Genomic DNA, 20602 nt, shown 5'->3' on the forward strand with positions numbered 1-20602 from the left:
TATATTTGGAAATCAATCATTGCAAGGTAAAAATAAAGTGACAGGTTTCCTGTGACTTTGACCTTATTCTTATTTTACCAATAAGTCTTCATGGTTTGTCGGATACAATTGTTTCTCTAGATACTGAAAGGCAAAAGTTCTGTATGGTTGATAGAACAAGTGAAACTGAGCTACTGCTTACTGATGATACCCCAGCTGCAAGTGGATAGTCTTAGTGGATAATATTAATAGTGTAAAAATATGTAATTGTTCGGAAAACAGGAAGTTGTTGAGTGATAAATCTGAAAACACATCACATGGTATGGCTGACTTGTATAAACCCTGAAACCAAATTTCAGAAATCCTTGTATTGTAGTTCCTGAGAAAAATGCAGCGAAAATATTCATGGGACAGATGGACTGACGGATGGACAGACAGAGGTAAAACAGTATACCTTTTTAAAGCGGGGGTATAATAAATGTAGTCAAAATGTCATGCAAGAAACATTCAAAAATATAGTAAAATAAGAATGTCCCAGGGACATGGACTATCATTTTCCATGTTCACTGTTATCAATTGGGTAAACAATCTTATTTGGCATTAAAATTAGAAAGATCATACCATAGGGAACATGTGTACTAAGTTTCAAGTTGATTGGTCTTCAACTTCATCAAAAACTACCTTGACCAAAATCTTTAACCTAAAACTCGCACTTTCATTTTCTATGTTCAGTGGACTGTGAAATTGGGATCAAAAGACTAATTTGGCTTTAAAATTAGAAAGATCATACCATAAGGAACATGTGTACTAAGTTTCAAGTTGATTTAACTTCAGCTTGACCAAAAACTTTAACCTGAATCTCGCACTTTCATTTTCTGTGTTCAGTTGGCTGTGAAAATGGGGCCAAAAGTCTAATTTGGCTTAAAAATTAGAAAGATCATATCATAAGGAACATGTGTACTATGTTTCAAGCTGATTGGACTTCGACTTCATAAAAAACTACCTAGACCAAAACTTTAGCCTGAAGCGGGACGAACAAACGGATGAACAGAAGCACAGACCAGAAAACATAATGCCCCTCAACTATCATAGTTGGGGCATAAAAATCACATCTTTCAAGAGCAGTAACTCTTACAAGAGATCAATTGATGATTTCAGTCAAATCTTATTTATAGGTCATGATTTATTTAAGGGTTTATTCTCTAAAAATATTTGTTATACTTGTACAAAGTTTTCCACTGTCATAAGAGGTCTCGGTGGCCCAGTGCTTTAAGTAGTCAAACTGTGGTATCATTGGCAAGTCAACACTAAGGTTGCGAGTTCAAATTCTGCATGGAGCAGGTGCACTAGACTCCAATCATAATTGACCAGGATGTTTCACCATGGTGGCTATGTTTGTCGACTGACTCAAACAAAATACACAATCTTTATACTTGAACCACAATGATCATTTATACCAAGTATGGTTGAGTAACCACTGGTATTAAAGAAGATCTTAGAAAAAGTTTATGACATGGGTTGCCAAGTGATTGAAATAGCTTGCATAGCTCTTTGGGCCAGGAGAGCTCAAAAGTCCTGGTCAATAATAGAAGTTTGAATACTAAATAATGGGTTTATATAGAATAGTCCTGGTCAATAATAGAAGTTTGAATACTAAATAATGGGTTTATATAGAAAGTCCTGGTCATTAATAGAAGTTTGAATACTAAATAATGGGTTTATATAGAAAAGTCCTGGTCAATAATAGAAGTTTGAATACTAAATAATGGGTTTATATAGAAAAGTTCTGGTCATTAATAGAAGTTTGAATACTAAATAATGGGTTTATATAGAAAAGTCCTGGTCATTAATAGAAGTTTGAATACTAAATAATGGGTTTATATAGAAAAGTCCTGGTCAATAATAGAAGTTTGAATACTAAATAATGGGTTTTTATAGAAAAGTCCTGGTCAATAATAGAAGTTTGAATACTAAATAATGGGTTTATATAGAAAAGTCCTGGTCAATAATAGAAGTTTGAATACTAAATAATGGGTTTATATAGAAATGTCCTGGTCGTTATTAGAAGTTTGAATACTAAATAATGGGTTTATATAGAAAAGTCCTGGTCATTAATAGAAGTTTGAATACTAAATAATGGGTTTATATAGAAAAATCCTGGTCATTAATAGAAGTTTGAATACTAAATAATGGGTTTATATAGAAAAGTCCTGGTCAATAATAGAAGTTTGAATACTAAATAATGGGTTTTTATAGAAAAGTCCTGGTCAATAATAGAAGTTTGAATACTAAATAATGGGTTTATATAGAAAAGTCCTGGTCAATAATAGAAGTTTGAATACTAAATAATGGGTTTATATAGAAATGTCCTGGTCGTTAATAGAAGTTTGAATACTAAATAATGGGTTTATATAGAAAAGTCCTGGTCATTAATAGAAGTTTGAATACTAAATAATGGGTTTATATAGAAAAGTCCTGGTCAATAATAGAAGTTTGAATACTAAATAATGGGTTTATATAGAAAAGTCCTGGTCAATAATAGAAGTTTGAATACTAAATAATGGGTTTATATAGAAATGTCCTGGTCGTTAATAGAAGTTTGAATACTAAATAATGGGTTTATATAGAAAAGTCCTGGTCATTAATAGAAGTTTGAATACTAAATAATGGGTTTATATAGAAAAGTCCTGGTCAATAATAGAAGTTTGAATACTAAATAATGGGTTTATATAGAAAAGTCCTGGTCAATAATAGAAGTTTGAATACTAAATAATGGGTTTATATAGAAAAGTCCTGGTCATTAATAGAAGTTTGAATACTAAAGAATGGGTTTATATAGAAAAGTCCTGGTCAATAATAGAAGTTTGAATACTAAACAATGGGTTTATATAGAAAAGTCCTGGTCAATAATAGAAGTTTGAATACTAAATAATGGGTTTATATAGAAAAGTCCTGGTCAATAATAGAAGTTTGAATACTAAATAATTGGGTTTATATAGAAAAGTCCATGAATATTGAATAACTTTATTTGAAAATCAACAGTACCCTCCACAGAATGGCAGTGGCTTTATATTGCACAAATAACATTCCTTTCATTGGTTTTATTCTTATGACAGTAATACTGCTTCCACAATGGTAAACAATGAGCAAAATAATTTTGATTGTAATATCACCTCACACATTGACAACATTCAAAATCGTAGGAAATAATTATGAATTTCACACATTTAAAACAATACACCTTTTCTCTATGCATTCCATAAAATGACATTTATATTTACAATACCTACAATCAACAGCAACATTATTATTTTGTTCACACTTATTAAACAAGGAAAAGTAATTACAAGTTGAATGAACACTTTACTTTAAGCAAAACACCAAGACATTAATTTTCCAAAGTTACAATGAATTATGATACAACTAGAAAATAAATAAAGTATTAGAAAATATTTGTACCAGTATTTTAAGACTCTTTTATAGTAAAATACTCAATCCAAATCTTCAGAAAAGTAATCTGTAAAAATGTTTTCTACATGCAGTGCCATTAACAGAAACATATATCTCATTCGAAATTAAGCAATGATGCAGCACAAGTGCAAAAAAGTTAACATACATGTTACTTTAGTATGTGGAAGAAAGATAGTATAATTCCCTATTTCTGACAGAACAAATTATATACACCAAATCATGTTACATGTACACAAAAGTATGATAAAATCACCAACAAATGGAAACTCCTGGAAAATAAAAACAAAACAAATATACATAACTCTATCATCTCATTTAAATTTCCATAAAGCCAGAAATTCAGGTTTATTTTACTTAAAATTAGTCTTTCCATCAAATGATATCTGTGATGAACTGTTTAATGCTTTACTGTGACACTTTCTTTCAAACTTGCCTATTTAGCATTTAAATGAAGTACATATAACATTATACACTTTTGCTCAAATTATCTCCCCCTAGATATAAACTGAATGATATGATGGCAAAACACAACACATTTAGGGGGGTTCTGATCCCAGATCCCGTTTACTGTTTTGTCAGATTCCCCTATCCCGCTTACACTATGTACGTAAGCAATTCTCATTTTTTTGTTATTTACCATGTCCCACTAAACTTCAGTTCCTGAATTCACAGTACAATAGTTTGACTTTCACTTGTCACACAATAAAAAAAAAAAACCAATTTCGTGTCACGCTTAGACTCCAATGAAACCCACATTTAGGACCAAATCTTTATATTTAACCAGAAAATCTAAGTCATGAAAATGGATAACAAAAATTGGAAGACATTTTCCCAAACTGCATAAATCAAGTTTTTACTAGAAAATTGGACAACAGATAAATTTGCTACAAGAGCTTTATATTTTTATCAATTGTAATCATTTATAAAATTTCAGAAACTTAAGATTATACATTTTGTATAACAAAGCTCTAAAATTAGGAAAAAATGAGAAAAAACAAGTATAACAGGGTTTAAGCAAGGATTTTGAGGGCTTAAGTCATTTTTGCACATGATGAAAATCAACCTTATTTGGGGTAACAGCAAGGGACCAAGATTGTATTTGAAGTACTTTCTATAGTCACCGTCACATAAAATTGGCACATGATTTTTGTCAAAACTTTCTTAAATATCGACTGCCTATACTCGGGATCATGTTTTTCAAATAGCGGAATAAAAATCCAATCCAAATATATACTACTGTCCTACCTTTTATTGTGTTTGCACTGTATAATCCTGACCTTCACATTTTTCAAGATTGTTTTCATTGTAAAACCGCCATCTTGGTTTCTATGAGGATCCCTTACTACATAACATTTGTTACTCTCCGGTAATATCACTGTCATTGATGATACGATTTCCCGCGCTTTTTTACGTAAAGATGACGAACAGCTCCAAGAGACACAAGAAAATTGAGAGCATGTGGACTCCACGGCGACACTTCCGTTAATAACAAAGTCGGATTCTACCATACAAAATAATCTTGGATTTTGTGAAGGTCAGGATTATACTGTGCAAACACAATAAAAGGTAGGACAGTAGTATCCGACCGTGCAAGGGCTGTATAGCCAGTCAAGGTCGTTAAAAACTTCAATTTGTATAATTGGATTGGATGTTTATTCCGCCAATCAAAAAATGATCTGGAGTAAACGCGGTTGATATTTAAGAAAATGTTGACAAAAATTATGGTGCCAATTTTACGTGACGGCGACTATACTTGAAAACAGTTTTGTAAATCATGAAAAATGACGAGCACTATCAAAATCACTGCATATAGACATGCTACATATACATGATATACAAATTTAAAAATTACAAATTGCTCGTTTTAAAAAGAACAAATTGCTAACTAAACAAATAACAATAAGTACAGTTGAATTATCAAATGAAGATCAGTCAATGTACATTTGTATTTTCCACACCTAAGTTATACAGCCCATAGTTCCATGATAAAGTATTATACATAAAATTTCAGTCAAATAAACAAATAACTAAGTACATCAATATGTAAACAAAACATAACTGGAATACTTTAATGAAGCTCATTAAATAAATGTGTATATCTGTATAAAGGAGTTACATGTAAAATGATGTACATGTAGGTGTGCTTAAATATAAATAATTGGAATAGTCTAAATGGCATTAATACAACCGCTTGGGGGTTTAACAGGTCATGTCATTATTTTCTAAGATTACTGAAAACATAAACTTTAATGTTGTCTTTAGTAAGACATAGGACAGCAGTTAAACATTCTTTTAGTTTGTACATTTGACTTTTGTGAACAAACATTAAATACAATACATTTATGTTTAAAACTTTGAAAAGAAACTTTTGTTATTAACAACCAGGGAGAAAAAGATCATTCAGAGATATCTAAATGGCACCATAGTTTGTAATACATTCTATAACTTAATATATATATGCTAGAACTGTGCTCATGTTAACGCAACTTTTTGTCTGTTCTGTTTATCTTCCAGGATTTCAAAAGTTGCATTGAAAAATAAAGTCCAAATCCATGTAGCTGTATAGCAGCTGTTAAAAACATAAACCATACAATTACAGCTGGATATCCAAAAAACTGTGCACTCCATCTTTTTTCATTTAAATATGCATATAAATCATCTATTTGGTCAACAATGCCATAAATGATTGGTAAAAGTCCAAATACAACTGTTCCAATCATGTACTGCTTTAACAGAAAGCCTTCATTTTTAGGTATTGATTTAAGTCCTAATACTGCTGCTATGATGCTGATGCTCCACATGTATTCCCAAGGTCTTGGAGCAGGCAGATCCCATTTGCGTAACTGTTTAACTGGTCCAACACCAACAAATGAAACTAAAGCTGGAAGGATTCTAACTGTCATCAGAACACATAGAACAATTTGCAACATTAAATCCATTTTCAACCTGGCTTTGTTTATGGAACTGAAAAGTATAAAGGAATGTATTATTTGATGTGCAAGACTTTAAGTAAAACAAGTACACACCCGTGATATCGCGGGTCCGTGACTGAATTAAAGTATATACCTATGCCTAATTATATATATAAGCCTTATTTTAGTAATTGGTATTGTCATCTGATAAAGTCATGTTGCCGTTATAAGATAAACAGTTTTCTCTGCTTTCAAATCTTTCTGTTTGAACCCGTCGACCTGAAACTTATCAATTATTAGTAATATTAATTACTTGGAAAACAAAAGGTCCTGGCTATCCAGGAATGGAGTGTTTTTTAATCAACAGCATTGTCCTATATCAGAGGTCCTATATTAGTTATCTTAGAAAGTCTTGCTTATTGCTGAATAAAACTACAATAGGGAACAATTTGACAATGATTGAATTTAGAAGTGTCAGCCCTTTGATTATGACCCGTGTATACAGCAAAATCTAAATACAACGTTTGGTGGTGCGCCTGTCAAATGCGGAACGTTCAGGTAAGGTATAAGTAACAGATGAATATACTATTGGTATCGGTATCGGATTTGACCCGGAACTTGTTAATTATTGGCAATATTAATTGTTTGGAAAACAAAAGGGTCTGGAGTGGTGTAATTTTGAATCTACACCATTGTCCTATATTAGTTATATATAAAGTCGAATTCTTTGATTTGTCGTTTTTACCCAATGACGGCTGACAAATTGGACCTCGTAATTTTAGTATTATAGATATTTAAAACTGAATGATTTCAAACAGCATTTTGATTTTTCAATTTTTTGTGAAAATCATCTTTTGTCAAAATGATGTCATCTGATATAAGGTGTGCTTAAATTACATATTTTGATTGCATATAATTGTTATACGCCATTGCAAAATGTCACCTGCACTGTTTAAATGAGGAATTCAATTGTGTGTAACAACATGTCATTATGGTACCGGTACGATAATCAAAATAGGAATGGAGCCCAACAACCCCAACAAAAATGGTCTACCGGTAATCAAAGTTATGGTATCAAATTAGCACATGTGTGAATTAATTTGCATACATGTACTTGAGGTTTCAAAAGTATTTTATGGCATTTTTGGGGAGTACATAAAATATTTATGTTAACATGGTACTGACTGTATTAGTAATGGTCATGATGGTGAACATTTACTTGACCAAAATGATCACTTTGGTCCAAAAAACCTTCAGATCCTCTGTAATAACTTGAATTGGCTCAATTTACCTTTACAAAGTCTTGATTCTCAAAGCTTTAACTGTAATACAGTATCAAAATAAAACTTCAATAATCTCAGTCTGAGAAAATACCCTTGCATAGGTTCAAAAAACACCATTTTATTGAATTATTTCCCCTTTTATACTCCTTAATATTCTAAAGATAAACATCTAAACATTGTCAGAAATTGGATGCAAAATTGTTTATTTTTATCACTTGGTAAATGGATGTAATTTTTATCGTGAACCAAATGAAACTCATATCTATTATTTTTCAATCTATTCAAATTTGTGCCAGTTATTTGTTTTCCTAAGAAATAAATACAATAGCTATTGTCCTCTGTGTAGTTTATTCACTGGGACCAAGGACGTTATATGAGAAGGAGAGTGAACACTCTGCTTGATACAAAATTAGCATCCCCAGGATAGCAGTTCCATCAGAGAAAAATAATAAAAATATAAAGAAACAGACATGTGTATCACCCACATAACATGATGTACCGGGCTGTTACCACTAGCATTTCGGTCTATTAGATAAATCGCATATGTCATTTTATTGTTATCAGTGACTGGGTCATTAAAGTTCAGGTGTATTTTTGATAGCAATGCAGTGTAAAGGGGTTTAAGATATGGAAAAAAATTGAAAAAGATTGGACGCACAATTTCAAAATCAAACATCTGTCTACCATGAAAAAAGATAAAGAAATGACAAAGTTATGAGGGTTTAAAGGAAAGGTAGTGTGTGATTTTTATTCAAAACTACATTGCTTTAAACAAAGATTTTCATTTCACCTTTCAATTTCTGTTGATGAGAATTGGCAGGTAATAATCATAGAAAATATACGATTTTGCAAAGTACTTTAGCTAAGGTGACCTGTAACGACCAGAAGGAATATTTGCAATTGAAACATAGAGAAATTTATTGGGAACAACGTAAAAGTGCTTTCTGTTGATAATAAAATTGACGGCAATGAGAAAGATATTCGTTTCATTTCTAGTGATTATAAATTCACTTTTAACATAAAATTTCGATTTTGAATAACTTAATAAAAATATCACAAAAAAATCTAAATAACATGTCAATAATTGTATATCTGGTCAGTTTATGACACATGATCACATCGGGTGTTCCTTTCTTACTCTGGTATGAAATTAGGAAAAAAATCTCCCTCTGTGACAAAGTCGATCTCAAAGTTCTACAAATGTTATTAACAACCACTTGCAGAGAAGTTGGTAACATTTTATGTGTAATTATCGTCTTTCGTTCTCTCCCCTTCTCATATAACCTCCTAGATGACACTTTTAAATTTCTTCTTGGAGAAATCTATCACTCATTGATTAATTTACCCAAGTAAAAATCATCTTCTAAAAAGATGAAATACAATACATGATTTCAGTAAAATAAAAGTGCATGTGATCTGTTCAATATAAACACTGAAATAATGATAAAAAGCTGCTTTGATGATATTAAAATTATCAATAAATACTGATGATCAATAACTTCGAACTCATGAACATTTTATTCATGTGAATTATTTTTTAAATCTGAGAATGTTTGACTAATGTAATTAGCTTTTTAAGCTGTATTCAGTATTGCATTTATCATTTTAACTTACCATTTGGAAATAAACATATTTGCAATTAATATCTAAGAACAATTAGAACTATAAGCACAAAGGTATATTCACATGACAACTGTCAAGATGCCAGTATTTTAGTGTGTATGTTCTACATGTATAGACTATACACTCAATATTCACATCTGAGGAGAGTGCATACTAATTACTGCTATTATATACAATAAACATATAGATGTAACATGCATGAATATTACAGATGTTAAATCAATTGCTAATAATTGAACTAACAATATCCATCCACAATTATATTACCACAACTCATTATAACTTTGATAAGTTTAAATGCATTGGTTCATTGCATGAAACATGCTAAAAAATATATCCATTTTTATTAGTGGCTTGTCTCATTCGTTTATTGTTCTACAAATATTTTAAATTCTGTATTGCTCGTTAAATAAGGTAGAAACTGGAAAAAGATAGATTTGTATGTTGAATGTACAACAGGAGGTGTCGAGGCCAAGCAAAGTCAACCCAGTTGTAGTACCGGCTGTTTGATTGAAAGCGTTGTTTGCTATAAATAATCGTGTTGTTATACCTCATTTTGTGTCTGTAAGCGACACTCTCCCTGTGCCAAAAATCACTCCCATCTGTGCCAGTTGGTCTAGAACCATATTTGGTTGCCATTTCGGCTAAACGTGTTAATTATTCGGAACAGCCTGACACAAATCAAATATGAAGTTAAGTTATCGCTTGAGTGCTTGAAAATAATTGTGTTATAAATATTTTTTCCCAATTACAAATAATTTTGTAACATTTGGTTGTTGTTTTTTACATTTTATCTGTTTCATTTTCCGGTATACTCAAAAATAACACCCCGATCCAGTTTCTAATAAACCTTTTTGTTTTGCACTTAAGCGACTTTAAACATGTCTCGACGGTAAACAAACAAATTTTAAGCAAAAAGTCATGAACCAGTATACACCATCCAAAGTGTATGGATCACTTATGCGTTCACCAAGATTACAAAAACACCCACACGACATGGATGACGAGAATATCTATCCTCTTACTGATGTTAAATTAATTGACAGACAGATTCAAGTTTCTGCCATAGGGGAAGTTACACACCCGCCAGATCGATGCAAGCTGGTGATTAAGATCGTATCAGAGAAAAATGACGTTGACGAAGCAAAAAGCAGCGTAAAAAGGAGATTTGATTATGTACTTCAAACCTTACACAACCATTCAATAAAGGTTTGTCCATATTTAGTTTAAATTGTATTGGAGCTAACTAACATTGTACTTCTAGACACCCCAAAGGGGAATCCGGGTCCGTCCGCCCTGATTCTGGTTCGCCCTAGTTTCTGTTCGCCCTAATACCTGTTCCCCCGAGTCCGTTAGCCCTGATTTTATTTTTTAGTATATAGTGTTGCGTTGTGTGGATATAATTGAAGTGTTGAAGTCAGTCTACAATTTGGCCGAATATTTACGATGTATCATGTTGTTTACAGCTAGCTGCTACTAGGACTAAGTTATAAGTTTCTGTACATTCACATTAAAGTGAATTACTATTAGTAAAACAAATACCAAAAACACAGTCACACTGCTGTACATTCATGATTGGTCATCAGTGTTTTTACCCATCCAAGCTGACTATTTTATTTGAGAAAAATGTTATTTTCATTATTAATCCATCAAAGACAATTAATATACCAATCAGTGATATCAAAGATTTCAAATGATACCATATCAGCAATCAAAATTTAATCAACAGTAATTAAAAGTAATTATAGAATAAAGTGTAACAAGACAGCCAAGAATTTTATTTAATTAATATAAATTTGGCAAATATTCTGTATTTAACTTTTAATAGATATACATGTACATAAATTTCAATATATAATATATATATTTCGTTTATTAATGTAACATATACATATCATAAATGAATATAGGGCGAATGAACCCAGGGCGAACGGACTACCAGGGCGAACAAACTCAGTGCGAACGGACTACCAGGGCGAACAAACTCAGTGCGAACAAACTTAGGGCGAACATGTAATCAGGCATTATCAGGGCGAACAATCCCGATACCCCCCAAAGGGTGACTGGGGAATAAATCAGGGTGTGCTTGCCCTGGCTGATGTTCACCCTAGTTGCTGTTCGGTCTGATACCTGTTTGTCCAGGGTCTACCGCCCTCATTTTTATTGTCGAGCCTGCGACTTTAGTTGCAGAAAGCTCGACATAGGGATAGTGTTCCGGCGGCGGCAGCGGTGTTAGCTCACTTCTTAAAAGCTTTATATTTTAGTAGGTGGAAGACCTGGATGCTTCATACTTTGTATATAGATGCCTCATGTTACGAAAGTTTCAGTCAGTCACATGGCCAATGTCCTTGACCTCATTTTCATGGTTCAGTGACTACTTGAAAAAAAAGTTAAGATTTTTTGTAATGTTTTTAAAATTCTCTCTTATTAGTATTAGTAGTAATAGGATAACTATATTTGGTATGTGTGTACCTTGCAAGGTCCTCACGGCCGTCAGACAGTTTTAACTTGACCTTAACCTCATTTCATGGATCAGTGAACAAGGTTAAGTTTTGGTGGTCAAGTCCATATCTCAGATACTATAAGCAGTAGGGCTAGTATATTCGGTGTATGGAAGGACTGTAAGGTGTACATGTCCAACTGACATGGTGTCATCTGACCTTGGTTCAGTGGTTATAGTTAAGTTTTTGTGTTTTGGTCTGGTTTTTTTCAAACTTTATGCAGTAGGTCTACTAAATTTGGTGTATGGAATGATTGTAAGGTGTACATGTCTAGCGGGCAGATGTCATCTGACCTTGACCTCATTTTCATGGTTCAGTGGTCAAAGTTAAGATTTTGAGTTTTGGTCTTTTTTTCTAATACTATATGCAATAGGTCAACTATATTTGGTGTATAGGAATATTTTATGATCTATATGTCAGTGGCGCAGGTTTTATTTGACCTTGACCTCATTTTCACGGTTCATTGAACAGTGTAAAGTTTTTGTGTTTTGGTGTATTTTTCTTAAACTATAAGTAATAGGTCAACTATAATTGTTGTATGGAAGCATTGTTAGCTGTATATGTCTGCTTGGTATGGTTATCTGACCTTGACCTCATTCTCATGGTTCTAAGTCTTTATTTTGTTATCTTGGTTAATGTTAAGTTTATGTGACAGTTGTAATAAAGCTTTATACTTAGGACTATCAACATAATATCAATGATTAGTAAAGAAGGCGAGACATTTCAGTGTGTGCACTCTGGTTTTTTTCTAATTGCCGTCTATAGTCATGATAGTCGCACAATTTTAAGACAATAGACAATATTTTATTCGCACAAACACATTTTCATTAAATGGTTATGGCATACAAAATTAAAATAATAAACTGACAATAGTGAAATTGATTACAATTATTAGAGTGACAGTGGTATTTACAGCGAAGAAGAAAAAGGCTTTATAAATATTAGTCCAAATAATTATGACGTCTTGAAAGGCTATTATAATCTTTTTCTTTGACGCCTTACGTCGATGTAAGGCATCAAAGAAAAAAATTATAATAGCCTTTCAAGACATCATAATTATTTGGACTATATAAATATCAACAGTTAACACATTATTAATGTTCATGAACAATTAAAAAAAAGAACACAAACAAAAATAAGGTTGCATATTACAAGAAATACAAGTTATACAGATGTTCTTAATAAAAGACAATCATTAATATACTTTATTGTGATTTTTATAATGATTGGTAGACTGCTATTTAAAAGTATATTCAAATGCTTTAGTGTTATATAGTGGACTGCAATTTAATAAAATTGAAATTAAGATTTTTATTATAGCGAACCAAATGAAAGTTTTCCACAGAGTCGTCTGCTCTTTACCAAGGTATTTAAACTTTTGCAGGTTTACCTGTCCCATTGAATCAATACAAAAGCTATTGTTCTCTGTGTAGTTTATTCAATTGAACATTTAAATTTCTTCTAGGAGAAATCTATCACTCATTGATTAATTTGCCTGACCAAAAAAATATCTTCTTTGTTGATTGAAATATATGTATAAACTCACATAACCTGCATGTGATACAGTATTTATTCAATATCAATGATTATTTTCACTTATAAGCACTGATTTAATTATAAAAAGTTAATTTCTGATTTTTTAACTACTGCATGCATTTTTCAGAGAATTTGCATTTTTTCATGGTTCCTCAATTATAAAGAACACATTTATGAAGACCTTTATTTAAATATTATCATTTCGAGTTTTTATTTGTGAACAGACTATTATTAATCCATAAAAAGACAAGTACATGTATATATCACAATAATAAGTGATCCAAAATTATTTTGTCATTGAACAATAAAAATGATTCTAAACAAGCCATAAACTTTTTAATTTTTCCATGATGTTTCTATAGATTTCAAGAATATATACAATAGAAATATCTGATTAAGTTTATTTAACTTCAATGACCTGAATATTAATATTTTTTAGTAGGGCAAACAGACTCTATTGGCGAACGAACCTAGGGTGAACAGATCCACGGCGAACATGTTATTAGGGCAAACGGACCCTACAATGTATACCCTGGGGAATAGGCATATGTTCACTTAGCCTTCTTCCAACCTACAGTAAAACATGTTTCAAAGTGAGGCGTCTGTTTGGCTATGTTGGATGTATCAAGTTTGCAGCCCTGTCTGGTCAGAGTGCTTGGAGTAGGGACGTTAAATCCTCGTGTAAAGAAAGTGCCATGCTCTTTGCACATTAAGAACCCTTGCAGGTGGCCTGTTGCAAGACCATATTTCTGTCCCTATCCAATATACCCTCATTTTCATGTGGCAGTCCAATTTTCCCCAACCATCATCCCGGATGGTCTCTATTACAAGACCTACCTATTATTTTCATTGTTAACTTGTTTTCGTCCTAAACATGCATGAAATATTTGCCACTGGACATTAAGCAACCAATAATCAATTGGCAACAGGTCATTTCCACCAAATCACCAGTTCGTCCAAGTCAAAATCAACCAAGAAATTGTATATTTAAACATATTACAGTGACTTGACTGTTAGTGTTGCTCTCCACCATTTGCAACTCATTCAAAATTTTGACAATTGTTTTATAAAACCAAATTGTTCAACTGGTCAGAATATTGAACAAATTGTTCAGTCAAAATGTGAAAGTGCAAGGTGATAAAATAAAAATACTTACAATCCTGTATAAGACTTTAACTTCACTTTAATGATGTTGTGACAAAATTAGTCTATTGGTTTGTATTGGTACATGTATATTATAGTCATTTCCATGCTGAAGGAACTGTTATTATTTTGAATTGCTATAAAAATTGTCCAAACTAAGCTTTCATATAGTTTTTTGTCTCGCTTGATGGAGAAAAAGTGAGACATACTCACATAGGTTTGCTGTTTCCAGTGACGGTGTCAACAATGTATTAGTTTGTGATTAGGTCTGGTTTATGGTGAACCACTAGTGGTAGGTCAAAGATATTTGGTATGCAGTTGTATAAGTATTTGCACATCTCATTGCCATGGAGATTATTTGGCTCCGTCCCCCTCAGTTATGGTCTATTGACTTTGAAATTTAGCTTATTTTTCATGTATTAGTTTGTGATTAGGTCAGTTTATGGAGAACCACTAGTGGTAGGTCAATGATATTTGGTATGCAGTTGTATAAGCATTGGCACATCTCATTTCCATGGAGATTATTTGGCCCTGACCTCTCTGTCATGGTCTATTGACCTTGAAATTTTTGCATAGTTTTCATGTAATAGTTTGTGATTAGGTCAGTTTATGGAGAACCTCTAGTGGTAGGTCAATGATATTTGGTATGCAGTTGTATAAGTATGGACACATCTCATTTCCATGGAGATTATTTGGCCCAAACCCTCTGTCATGGTCTATTGACTTTGAAATTTTGCTTAGTTTACATGTATTAGTTTGTGATTAGGTTTGCTTAAAGGAAACTAATTATGATAAGTCAATTGAATTCAGTATGCAGTTGTATTAGCATTGTCACATCTCATTTCCATTGAGAATTTTTAGCCATGTCAAGGTTCACTGACTTTCACTCATTAATTTCAACATTTGCATTATCGAAATTAGAAAAAAGCGAGACATATCATTGTGATCATGGTGATAACAGTTTATCTTTCTAAAAGTATTCTATATTCATAAGAATCAGATATATCATTTTAAATAAAACGTCATATATTCAGTAAAATATGTTTGAAATAGCAATATGCTACTGATAAATTTCCATGGGGAGATAACCGAAAATATTATTCTTTTGAATAAAGACTTTTGAAAGAAAAAATGATTAATTTATCTCCCCATGGAGACTTCCTACAAACATATTGCAATTTTACACATAATTTACTACTACTAAATATGAAAAGTTTTAATTCACATAATGTCTGATTCTTATGAAATAGAAAGAAAAACTATTGGAAAGCTTAGTTTGGATATTCCTATAGCAATTTAAAATAATGACATTTACCTCAGCATGGAAATGACTATAATATACCTATACAAACTGATAGACTAATTTTGTCACAACATCATTAAAGTGGAGTTAAAGTCTTATAGGATTGTAAGTATGTTTTATTTTATCACCTTGCACTTTCAAGACTTGGCTGTGGTTTTCTACAGCAGTTAGTTCAAATTTCTGACCAGTTGAACAATTTGATTTTATAAAACATTGGAATTTGGTCAGAATTTTGAATGAGTTGCAATTGGTGGAGAGCAACACAAACAGTCAAGTCACTGTAAAAGGATTGGAAATGCAGCTGAACTGCATGTAGGTACATTGGTGTTCCATAATATACTGAACTGTTTCATGACATTGGATCAATCTTAATTGTAAGTTTTTGTGTGGAACTGAGTGAACTAACTCCTTATTATAAAGTTATTGTACATGAGTTAACCCTTTCCTCCATGGATATTAATTTTTTGCATACTTGATTCGCATAGGATTTTACAATAAAATGCTGGAAATATGCTTTAAAGTATTTTAAAATGCAATGCGAAAAACAAATATTTCATCAAATAAATTAAAGTCAGATATTGTTTTGAATATCCTTTTCATATTGGATACAAGTTTTATTAAGTCTGATGCAGATGTTTCATAGTCTACGCGTTTCAACTGAGGTACTACACAGGCGTCATTATGGAGTAAAGGGGGTGGTGTCAAAAGAGGTCATTTTGAAGGAAAGGGTTAAGTGTAACATTATGATGTATCATATTGCAAAGTTGATGAAAGATTCCTAGTTATTTAACTTATTGTGCTTCAAGATGCTCATGTCACTCAAGCTGATTGCTATATGTTTCTATTTAATTTTGCAAAATTTCATTGCACTAGTGCTTCATGTTACATTAATTAAATTTTTATACGACCGCAAAATTTGAAAAAAAAATTGTCGTATATTGCCATCACGTTGGCTTCGTCGTCCGAAAATACTTTTAGTATTCGCATTCTAACTTTAGTAAAAGTGAATAGAATTCTATGAAATTTTAACACAAGGTTTATGACCACTAAAGGAAGGTTGGGATTGATTTTGGGAGTTTTGGTTCCAACAGTTTAGGAATTAGGGGCCAAAAAAGGGCCCAAATAAGCATTATTCTTGGTTTTTGCACAATAACTTTAGTTTAAGTAAAAGAAATCAATGAAATTTCAACACAAGGTTTATGACCACAAAGGGAAGGTTTGTATTGATTGGGAGTTGAGGTACCAACAATTTAGGAATGAGGGGCCAAAAAGGGGCCCAAATAAGCATTTTTCTTGGTTTTCGCATCAGTACTTTAATATTAGTAAATAGAAATCTATGAAATTTAAACACAAGGTTTATGACCATAAAAGAAAGGTTGGTATTGATTTTGGGAGTTTTGGTCCCGACAGTTTAGGTATAAGGGGCCCAAATGGTCCAAAATTAAACTTTGTTTGATTTCATCGAAAATTGGGGTTCTTTGATATGCCGAATCTTACTGTGTACGTAGATTCTTAATTTTTGGTCCCGTTTTCAAATTGGTCTACATTAAGAATCCTTGGGGTTCTTTGATATGTTGAATCTAAAAATGTACTTAGATTTTTGATTATTGGCCCAAAATCAAGGATCCAAAATTATTATATTAAGTATTGTGCAATAGCAAGAAATTTTCAATTGCACAGTACTCAGCAATAACAAGAAATCATCAATTGAACAGTATTGTGCAATAGCAAGAAATTTTCAATTGCACAGTATTGTGCAATAGCAAGAAATCTTCAATTGCACAGTATTGTGCAATAGCAAGTATTTTCCATTGCACAGTATTGCACAATAGTAAGAAATATCTAATTGCACAATATTGTGCAATAGCAAGAAATCAATTGGAGTTATCTTTCTTTGTCCAGAATAGTAGTTGAATCAACTTAAATCATTGTTTTATACAATATACAATGTATATTCACTTTTACTGCCAACTGATTAATTAAAACAATCTTTACCATTCAGTGATAATAAGCACTTTTTTTTACATTTTAATATTTTATGATGTATTTAAATGAGTTATTAGTGTTGCAAACTCCATTGGAAATTTGAATTGAGATCAGTTTTGGAATAAAGGAAAGGGGGATGTGAAAAGAAATTGAGGGGGGGGGTTCAATTTTTCTCATTTGAAATTTCTTAAATAAAAAGATAGAAAATTTCCTCAAACATTTTTTTGAGAGGATTAATATTCAAATGCATAGTGAATTGCTCAAAGGCAAAACAAAAATTTTAAGTTCATTAGACCACATTCATTCTGTGTCAGAAACCTATGCTGTGTCAACTATTTAATCACAATCCAAATTTAGAGCTGAATCCAGCTTGAATGTTGTGTCCATACTTGCCCCAACTGTTCAGGGTTCAACCTCTGCAGTCGTATAAAGCTGCGCCCTGTGGAGCATCTGGTATAATTTGTAATGGTACAGAAGCTTATTTTTTATTTTTTTAAGGAATCTGATATAAAAGTGTATAAGAACATGAGAAGAGTGGACAGCATGTACAGTCTAGAGACAATTATAGAAGTGATGTTCTGTGAAATACATAAATGTCAAACTGTTTCTAACATACTAGTGGAAAAGTTAGATGAAACTGTCAATGTTTGTTTACCACTATTTAGTCATGCACAACAGACGCTACACAATTTAAGGTATGAACTACATGAACAGTCTACATTTCAAATATTAATTACCTGATGAAAAGCTCTACCATTTCATTATTTTTTATTAAATAAATAAAACATTTTTTTTTTTTTTATAAAATACATGGAGAATAGGTCCCTTTCAAAACTTTTTTCTGGTTTTTAAGGGGATGAAAAGGGGATGCAGACTATACATAAATGCATACTACACACAACCGAATACGGTATATGTTTAAGAGTTCATTTATATGTTTTGGAGTTAAGTATGAATAAATGAGAAGATGTGGTAGGATTGCCAATTAGACAACTCTTCACCAGAGAACAAATAAGGTACATGTACATGTTAACAACTATAGTGCACCATCAATTCTTCAACAATGAGCAAAAACCATAGTACACAATAAGCTAGAAAAGGCCCAAAATGACAAGTGTGGAACAATATTGTCAAACTAGAAAACCAGCCGCCTGATTAAAAAAAAAGATGTACAAAACAATAAAAGAAAAACAAATATGATCTACATCAACAAAAGATAACCACTGAGTTACAGACTCTTGACTAATGAGTCATGTATGAAGAACAAATCTTTTTGCAGATGATTTAAAAGAAAGATAAAATTTGTCTGTTCACATGTATATTGTTTTAAAATCATCAGAAAAGCAGAGGGATTGACCTGTCCTCCAAATATGAACAGAATACATATCAACAGGCTTGCCATGTGTAAGAGGCTATTATGATTACACCCTGTTCAGCTAAACAAACCACCATGGACACTTGGAAAGTTGATGGGAAGGAGAGATTTTAATAAATAGAACAGCTAATTTTAAAACAAGCTGCAATATAATATCAATCGACCACAACCTATTGCTACTTTAATGAAAATAAATATGATGATGTTACATAAAGATTGTTCCATTTTTGTGAGAAATATTTCTTAATAAAATACATGTAGTAATATTTAATTTTTGTATAATAATTTTAGGCAGCAGGCCAGTTTACTTGCCATTCACAATGCCAAACAAAAAGCCCAGGAAATGGCTCGGCTTGTACACCAGGCTGTAGGTAGGCCACTCAGTGTCAGGGAAGAGGAAACCAAAGAATGGAATGGATCTAATGAAACTTTGGAAGACATAGAATCTGTAAAATCTGTTCAACAAAGAGTGGCAAATGCCACTATTTCTATTTCAAGTAAAGTTTTTGTCACATATGAACTCAAACCTAAAATTAAAAAGAAAACAATAAGCTAGTTAGTAAGCACTGTGAATTTTGTGGAAGCAACATACAGATATAACTTTTTTGCAGATATATTGAAAATGTCAAATACCTTTTAGAAGTTATTGACTTTCTCATGAAGTGAAGTAATTTTTCAGAGGATAACATTTGCATAAACTGAAATAACTAATGACAAAGTGGAGATAATCTATCTAGATATTAATGCATATTTAGATTTTTAACGCATTTGTTTAGCTACATTTGTATGGACAGAAGTATGTGGTAAATTAACGCAAATTAAGGACAATTAATGCTACAGAAAATTGTCAAACAAAACTGTGATATGTTTTTATAGTAGAAAACTAGTTGTGAATACATTTTTGGTAACAAATAGCTGTTATTAACAATGAAAATAGTCTGTGTAATACAATTTATTTTAGATATGTATAATGTAATAAATGAATGATATATTATAAACCTTGATATTTTTCTATGAAGTTTGCAGAACCAACCAACATTAATTATGAATATTCCCTTGCCAATTTGTGGAGCAGGGTATGATAATAGTCTTCAAACTTAACAGATGATAAGATGAATTATACAAGACAAGCAAAAACACCTTAAAAACATTCCATACACCAAATAAAGTTAACCTACTGCTTATAGTTTCTGATAATCTGACAAAGTTAAGAAAACCCAATTTTAACCAATGAACCATGAAAATGAGGTCACGGTTAAATTAAATATGCCACTAACATATACTCCTTACAATCATTCAATACACAAAGATGTTGCAAGGAACTCATATACCAAATATAATCTTAATGTCTAGTTCACCAAGACAAATGCCCACAGTAAGACACCTGCCTCTTCCTTTAGGAGTAAGTTTTAAAGTCTCTGGTTTGACTATGGCCTGACTTATATAGCCAAGGTAAAGAGTCTCTGATTTGACTATGGCCTGACTTACAT

General features: G+C 31.9%; 2 protein-coding genes across 3 annotated transcripts; one reads left to right on the forward strand and one right to left on the reverse strand.

Moving 5' to 3' along the window:
• Positions 1 to 2989: 2989 nt before the first annotated feature.
• Positions 2990 to 10117, reverse strand: LOC134687010 (protein jagunal homolog 1-like). Of its 2 annotated transcripts, none has more exons than XM_063546919.1 (2): positions 9819 to 10117; positions 2990 to 6414 (listed from the first exon to the last, which is right to left on the reverse strand). In XM_063546919.1, exons 1-2 carry the CDS (start codon positions 9905 to 9907, stop codon positions 5928 to 5930), a joined length of 576 nt encoding a protein of 191 aa, XP_063402989.1. In that variant the 5' UTR covers positions 9908 to 10117; the 3' UTR covers positions 2990 to 5927. The 2 variants fall into 2 exon arrangements, with proteins under 2 accessions (XP_063402989.1, XP_063402990.1); XM_063546920.1 differs by lacking the exon at positions 9819 to 10117 and adding an exon at positions 9260 to 9402.
• LOC134687009 (interleukin-1 receptor-associated kinase 1-binding protein 1-like) lies at positions 10113 to 20110 on the forward strand. Its single transcript, XM_063546918.1, has 3 exons — positions 10113 to 10477; positions 18236 to 18432; positions 19404 to 20110. The coding sequence occupies exons 1-3, from the start codon at positions 10190 to 10192 to the stop codon at positions 19666 to 19668; spliced, it is 750 nt and encodes a 249-aa protein (XP_063402988.1). The 5' UTR covers positions 10113 to 10189; the 3' UTR covers positions 19669 to 20110.
• Positions 20111 to 20602: the final 492 nt, after the last annotated feature.

The sequence above is a fragment of the Mytilus trossulus genome, chromosome 10 (assembly GCF_036588685.1).
Source record: "Mytilus trossulus isolate FHL-02 chromosome 10, PNRI_Mtr1.1.1.hap1, whole genome shotgun sequence".
Lineage (NCBI taxonomy): Eukaryota > Metazoa > Mollusca > Bivalvia > Mytilida > Mytilidae > Mytilus > Mytilus trossulus.

What these genes read in the sequence shown, in the direction of transcription:
- LOC134687010 (XM_063546919.1), bottom strand. Translation starts at nt 9,907, where the DNA reads ATGGCAACCAAATATGGTTCTAGACCAACTGGCACAGATGGGAGTGAT. An exon ending in GCTTACAGACACAAAATGAG is followed by an intron (nt 6,415 to 9,818) that starts GTATAACAACAC and finishes TATACTTTTCAG; the next exon opens with TTCCATAAACAAAGCCAGGT.
- LOC134687009 (XM_063546918.1), top strand. Translation starts at nt 10,190, where the DNA reads ATGAACCAGTATACACCATCCAAAGTGTATGGATCACTTATGCGTTCA. An exon ending in TACACAACCATTCAATAAAG is followed by an intron (nt 10,478 to 18,235) that starts GTTTGTCCATAT and finishes TATTTTTTTAAG; the next exon opens with GAATCTGATATAAAAGTGTA. An exon ending in CAGACGCTACACAATTTAAG is followed by an intron (nt 18,433 to 19,403) that starts GTATGAACTACA and finishes TAATAATTTTAG; the next exon opens with GCAGCAGGCCAGTTTACTTG.